The sequence below is a fragment of the Rutidosis leptorrhynchoides genome, chromosome 8 (assembly GCF_046630445.1).
Source record: "Rutidosis leptorrhynchoides isolate AG116_Rl617_1_P2 chromosome 8, CSIRO_AGI_Rlap_v1, whole genome shotgun sequence".
In the NCBI taxonomy this organism is placed as follows: domain Eukaryota; kingdom Viridiplantae; phylum Streptophyta; class Magnoliopsida; order Asterales; family Asteraceae; genus Rutidosis; species Rutidosis leptorrhynchoides.
Window position 1 is genome coordinate 249292031 of NC_092340.1, and position 6966 is coordinate 249298996.

The window sequence follows — 6966 nt, forward strand, 5'->3', positions numbered from 1 at the left end:
ATTAAATGTCTTTACAACGATAATCGTTACATATATGTCTCGTTTAAAAATCATTAAGTTAGTAGTCTTGTTTTTACATATGTAGTTCATTGTTAATATACTTAATGATATATTTACTTATCATAGTATCATGTTAACTATATATATATATATATATATATATATATCCATATATATGTCATCATATAGTTTTTACAAGTTTTAACGTTCGTGAATCACCGGTAAACTTGGGTGGTCAATTGTCTATATGAAACATATTTCAATTAATCAAGTCTTAACAAGTTTAATTGCTTAACATGTTGGAAATATTTAATCATGTAAATATCAATCTCAATTAATATATATATAAACATAGAAAAGTTCGGGTCACTACATAAATATCATCAATTTCCAAAAGCGTGGCTTACCTCCTGTTCATATGCTAATATGGTTGACACGTGAATACAAATGCAAATCACCCCGCTGATATTGATGATATAAAATCAGCGAAAATCCACTCCCTGATAGAAGATCCCACAGGCCATAAAGTGGTCAGCGAATACATGTTACATGGGCAGTGCGGCATGGACTCACCTTGCATGATTGATATGAAATGCTCAAAACATTTCCCTAAACTGTTTTATGCGGAAACAACCATAGATGATGATGGATATGCTAACTATCGGCGACGAAACAATGGCATCAAAGTTAGTAAAGGCAAAACCACACTTGACAATGGTTTTGTCGTCCTTTACAATAGGTTTCTACTGCTAAAATACAACGCCCATATAAATGTTGAGTGGTGTAACAGATCTAGGACAATAAATTACTTATTTAAGTACTTAAACAAAGGGCCAGATAGAGCAACAATCGTTATTCAAGAAAATGTGACCACCAATGGAGAATCATCTGCAGAAACAGTAATTGAGGTCGATGAAATCAAAAACTACTTAGATTGTCGTTATCCATCTCCGTGTGAGGCTGTTTGGAGTTTGTTTTCCTTTCACATCCACTTTTCGAAACCATCAGTCCTAAAATTGTCCTATCATCTACCGAATCACCAAAGTATCACACTACGCAATTCAGAAAGCTTACATTCACTATTCCAAAGGGAAAGCATCAAAGAAACAATGGTTTGAACTCAACAAACGAGATCCTAATGCACGAAAACTGATCTACGCAAAAATCCCTACACATTATGTTTGGGAACAAAAAACAAAAACCTGGGAAGGATGGCTAGGCAGGTTAATGCTGATAAAGGATGGCACACCATTGGCAAAAGTAATAAAATTATTAAGGATAGTAGTGGTAGACTGGTAGTGTTATGGTGAATTTTGTTTTCAAGGGTAAAAAGAAAATAAATGATGGAAACACTGGTAATAGGAATGGTTCTTAAAAGGTAGTTAATAATAACACTAATAAAAAAGGCAATGTGGAGACTAATAAAAGTGGTTACCAGAAAGGGATAAAAAATGATATGGAATTTAAAAAGTCAATTTTAGTTGTTGATGATAATTATGATGGCGAATTGGGAAATAGTGTTATGGTGGAATTGGATCAGAGTAAGGATGTTAAAAAGGATATGAGTAAGGTTAAGATTTATAATAGTTTTGGTGTTCTTGGTTCTGGAGATGTTAATATGGATGATGATGATGATGATGATGATGATGGTGAAAAAGATCGTATTGACATGAGATGGAATGTGTGGGAAAGTAACAAAAAGGATATGTTTAAAATGGTTGAAGAAGGTAACTTGCCTCTGAAAACTGGTGTAAGAGGTTGGGACCCATTTCAAATTGCTTACTTTTTATTTTTGTGTCAAGAAAAGGGTATTTTTTATAACATGAATGATGTGGAAGATGATAATGAGTCTGATCATAATGATACTCCTAATTTGGCGAATAATGATGTTCTGAGGGAGGATGTTTTGGTGCTAGATGATCATGGCGCTGAAAATCAAGTGATGAATTAATGTGTATTATTTGTAGTAAAGTTTGTTTGACATTCTATAGTCAAACTAATTTGGGTATGTGTTATAAGTATGTGATTGCTAATGCATTTACTGGTAATCGATGGAGTGTTTTCAATAATAGGTAATCGATGTGAATTTGAAGTGTGTTTAGTTATTGAATTTGGGCCGTTGTATTATGAAGTCAGGTGATGAGTATAAGGGATGGCAGGGAAATAGGAAATGCTTTTTGTATTTTTATCTTTTTTAGTATTTGTTTTAAGTTTGGTTTGATGTTATTCATTTTAGTGATCTTCATTGCACGTGTTTGGGACGTACACTAAAAACGTCCCACCCCTTTGTAACTTTTAGCTTTTATTATATATACAACATTATTCTATGATTTTGGTTCTATTACTCGCAACCATTCAAATAATATAAAATATTAGTTTATGAATTTTTAAATTTATTCTTAATTAGTCCCATAAAAAAATTCTTGCGAATTTGCGAGCATTAAGTTAGTTCTAATAATAATAATAATAATAATAATAATAATAATAATAATAATAATAATAATAATAATAATAATAATAATTATTATTACTCCGTATATAATAATTATAATTATAATTATAATTATAATTATAATAATAATAATAATAATAATAATAAGATTAAGATTTGGGGAGAATAAGATAACAAGATAAGATTAAGATTTTAAGATTTAAATTTATTTAAGATACAAATAAAAATTGCAAACAAAAAGGAGTTACAGTCATAATCGGGAATCATACGCTACAAACGACGCGCTATTCTCTCAAAATATCCGCTGACGGTTTAATCTCGACCGTTGATTCTTTCTTCCCCAGATTATTATAACCATCAAAAATCCTACCTCCTTTCCTGTATAAATATCCCCCCATTTTACCGTTAGGGTTCAAAAACCCCTTTCACATTCTCATAATAATCAATTTCGTTTAATCCGTACAAACACAAACGCAAATTCTTCCAATTCTGATCGTGCTCCACATTACAATTTCATCGGATCAGGATCCGAATGGTGTCTGCAGATCCGACCATCGTTTCTCCTTCCATTTCCTTCCCTAAAGGTTAAATCTAATTTTTTTTACTTTACATTTTCACCTTCATTTTTTAATTGTTTTATCGTTATCTAATTAGCTAAGAATACGAAATCAGCTACGATTATTAGTTTGTTAATTATTTTTTTAACGTCGGTTTAGCAATGTCGTTTTATTTGGTAGTGAAATTGACGGAATTCTGTATGTATATTTTTGGTCGGATCTGGATCCGGGTTTATGACCGAGATTTGATCCAAGTTTTTGCGTATTAATTTACTGATGAATATTGGAATATTGATATTTTCTTCGGTAGGAAATTAAGTACGTAATACCTTATATTTCATAGCATTAATTTTAAATTATGTAGTAATTGATTCATTGAAGGTAATATTTTTTATTAATTTTCTTCTAAATAATTTTATGTTAGTAAAATTAATATGATGAAGAGGAGGTGGATTGGTTGTGCCAATATAGTGGAGAATCCAAAATTAGGTGTGTGATTTTTATCTCAATTTGTTAATATTAAAACTACAAAAATGGAAGAAATCTTTAATTAATTTGTCAGCAATTACTATTGTGTAAATACATAAATTTGTCTTTGAAATTAGGGTTTTTTTTATTGCCAGTTGTTTCAACCTATGTTTATCTTAGCTGTTTACAAAGAAAGTAGCGTTTATCATGATCGAATATTTTTCTACATCGTAATATTTTTAACTTTATTCCTAGTGTTAAACAGCATAAGATATTTCGTCACAAAGTGGTATAATCGTAATATATCGAAATCGAGTCTTGATGATATTTTGTTTGTGTTCTATACATATTTTTTTCTACTTTTGGAAAAATAATATCGTCTCGTTAAGACAATTAGATCTTAACTAATTAAGGTATATATGATATGATCATGTTTTAACATCCTAGAAAACTTTATTTGAATAGGTCCCTTTCAAAGCTTTGCTGTTTCTTGCTACTAATAATTTTATATTAAATGATTTTGTCCTACTTATGACTTCCAGCCTGCGAAAATATCTAATTACGCGTCAATTTATCATTATTGTTATTGTTATTAAAGGAAAAAATGCACATGATCCCACCATTGCTTGTCTAGTTGATACTATCTTTTTGAAATATCTATTCTTTCTCCATTATTTTAAGTAAATTGAGCTTAGTTTGTGTTTTGAGGCTTTGCCAAGTCCATTGGGCCCCATTAGCATGCCTGTTTTATGGACTTGTGTCTATTTAATAATTACAGTAATAATTATAATTATAATTATAATTAATTAATACTTATGATAGATAATAGATAAATTTATAGCTTTCTACTATCATATCATTTGATATTAATAGTATCATATCATTTGATATTAATAGTTGATGTACATATTTCATATAACATGACATTATGCTATGTGATAGAATATATATAGTTCATATGATCTCATAACAGAATAGGAGAATGTGTGTTTCACATTAATAGGATGGAGGACCATTTACCTTTTGCTGATGTAGTACAGTTGAGCCATAAATGAACATGTTATGCATCTCTAACAAACAAAATAAATCTAATACGCATCATATCATTTCATACTAATCACATGTTTGTACCAAACTATATTATATAAATCTGTACATCTTATCTTTTACCATAAGAATCTTGTTTAAGGCTAATTTTACGGGCTTTTTTTATTCGTTTCAGTAATGAATTCAATGGCGGATGTAAAGAAGTACATAACATCTGAAGAGTTACAGAAGCATAACAAACCAGGTGACCTTTGGATTTCAATTCAGGGCAAAGTATACAATGTTACAGAATGGGCTAAAGAGCACCCGGGTGGCGATATTCCACTTTTAAACCTTGCGGGCCAGGATGTAACCGATGCGTTCATAGCGTTTCATCCCGGGTCCGCATGGAAATATCTTGACAAACTCTTCACCGGGTATCATTTAAAAGATTACAAAGTTTCAGAAGTTTCTAAAGACTATCGGAAACTAGCGTCCGAGTTTGCAAAAGCCGGTATGTTCGAGAAAAAAGGTCACGGTGTAATTTACTCGTTGTGTTTCGTTTCGTTGCTGCTTTCCGCTTGTGTATATGGTGTATTATACTCGAGCAGTTTCTGGGTTCATATGGTTTCGGGTGCATTGTTGGGTCTAGCTTGGATGCAAATTGCTTATTTGGGTCACGACGCGGGTCATTACCAAATGATGTCGACCCGCGGGTGGAACAAATTCGCGGGTATCTTTATCGGGAACTGTATAACGGGTATCAGTATCGCGTGGTGGAAGTGGACCCACAACGCGCATCACATTTCGTGCAATTCGCTTGATTATGATCCTGATCTTCAACATTTACCCATGTTAGCTGTTTCATCGAAGCTTTTCAACTCATTACAATCCGTTTTCTACGGTCGACAGTTGACTTTTGACCCGTTAGCCCGTTTCTTTGTTAGCTACCAACATTACTCATATTACCCCATCATGTGTGTGGCCCGGGTCAACCTTTACCTACAAACAATTCTTTTGTTAATTTCTAAACGAAAGATCCCCGACAGAGGTTTAAACATACTCGGAACCTTAATTTTCTGGACTTGGTTTCCGCTACTCGTTTCATGCTTACCCAATTGGCCAGAACGGGTCGCTTTTGTGTTAGTCAGCTTTTGTGTAACCGGGATCCAACATGTTCAGTTTACTCTGAACCATTTTGCTGCTGATGTTTATGTAGGGCGTCCAACAGGGAACGATTGGTTTGAGAAACAAACGAGTGGGACCATCGATATTTCGTGTTCTTCATATATGGATTGGTTTTTTGGTGGGTTACAATTTCAACTTGAGCACCATTTGTTTCCTAGGTTGCCTAGGACACATTTAAGGTCGATTTCGCCTATTGTGCAAGAACTATGCAAGAAACACAATTTGCCTTATACCAGTTTATCGTTTTATGATGCTAATGTGACAACGCTTAAGACACTTAGGACTGCAGCGTTACAGGCTCGAGATTTATCTAACCCGGCCCCACATAATTTACTTTGGGAAGCTTTTAACACCCATGGCTGAGCACTTTTTCTTATATTGTGGTTTTCGTTGTTCCAATAGCTCGTTGTGTAAGAAATTCAGATTCTTTTGTTTGGTACTAGGTTTTGAGCAGGAAGCAGATGATGTTTTTTCTTCGGCTTTTTCGATTTTCTGTATTATTATTTGTATATTTGTTTTTGGTATATTGATTGTAGTTCTGAAACTTTGGAATTTATTCCATTACTGAATACTAATATGTTTTAGAATTTGCATTTTTAATACACTACTATTACTTTCAGTTTATCATTTAGTTGTTGAAAAGTCATATATAGAGCAAGACAAAAAATTTAACCAACTGTAACACCTTCACACAAGTATGACTGATGTGGTGAAACGTAACCTTTATTTTATGAACGGATTTGAGTTATTTTGTTACACGAATTGTTTTATTGTATATGTGGTGTTTTAATGAATTCAGGTTGATTTCACACATATATAGGTAACTAGTCCTATCCACGTAGTTTAATTTGTTGGTAAATCCGGTTCGTTCCACAGGGAGACAGTGTTTAATGGTTTTTAATAGTCTTTGAAGTTAAACTTATTTAAAGAGGGTTTTGGATTAGGAATTTATATTTAGCATAACATAATAATAATAAAATATAACTTATCTTTAATTTAATTGAACTACTTATTAATTAAAATTACAAGATTATATGATTTATAATTATTAAAGAAATGAACTTAAATGAAACTATACTAATGGTGATACAACAATTTTATTACTAAATGGTAATTAATAAAACAATAACGTGTAATAAAACTAAATGATTAGAATTTTGTTTTGAGCAATATAAATTTATTTAAATTAACTAAATAATAAGTTTTAATTAAATTAAAAATGAATTATAGGAAATTATAATAATTAAACTAATTATAAATTAATTACAATAATAA

The 6966-nt window shown here is 31.7% G+C and overlaps 1 protein-coding gene across 2 annotated transcripts; it reads left to right on the plus strand.

Annotated features, from left to right (window-relative positions):
• The first annotated feature begins 2850 nt into the window (after positions 1 to 2850).
• Positions 2851 to 6291, plus strand: LOC139861479 (delta(8)-fatty-acid desaturase). 2 transcript variants are annotated; one of them, XM_071849872.1, is made up of 2 exons: positions 2851 to 3036; positions 4700 to 6291. In XM_071849872.1, exons 1-2 carry the CDS (start codon positions 2985 to 2987, stop codon positions 6052 to 6054), a joined length of 1407 nt encoding a protein of 468 aa, XP_071705973.1. In that variant the 5' UTR covers positions 2851 to 2984; the 3' UTR covers positions 6055 to 6291. The 2 variants fall into 2 exon arrangements, with proteins under 2 accessions (XP_071705973.1, XP_071705972.1); XM_071849871.1 differs by lacking the exon at positions 2851 to 3036 and adding an exon at positions 3064 to 3498.
• The last annotated feature ends 675 nt before the right edge of the window (positions 6292 to 6966 follow it).

Bases quoted from the DNA above. Each gene is read 5' to 3' on its own strand.
- LOC139861479 (XM_071849871.1), top strand. From the start codon at position 3,444: ATGATGAAGAGGAGGTGGATTGGTTGTGCCAATATAGTGGAGAATCCA. The intron at 3,499-4,699 runs GTGTGTGATTTT...TATTCGTTTCAG, and splicing joins AGTGGAGAATCCAAAATTAG to TAATGAATTCAATGGCGGAT.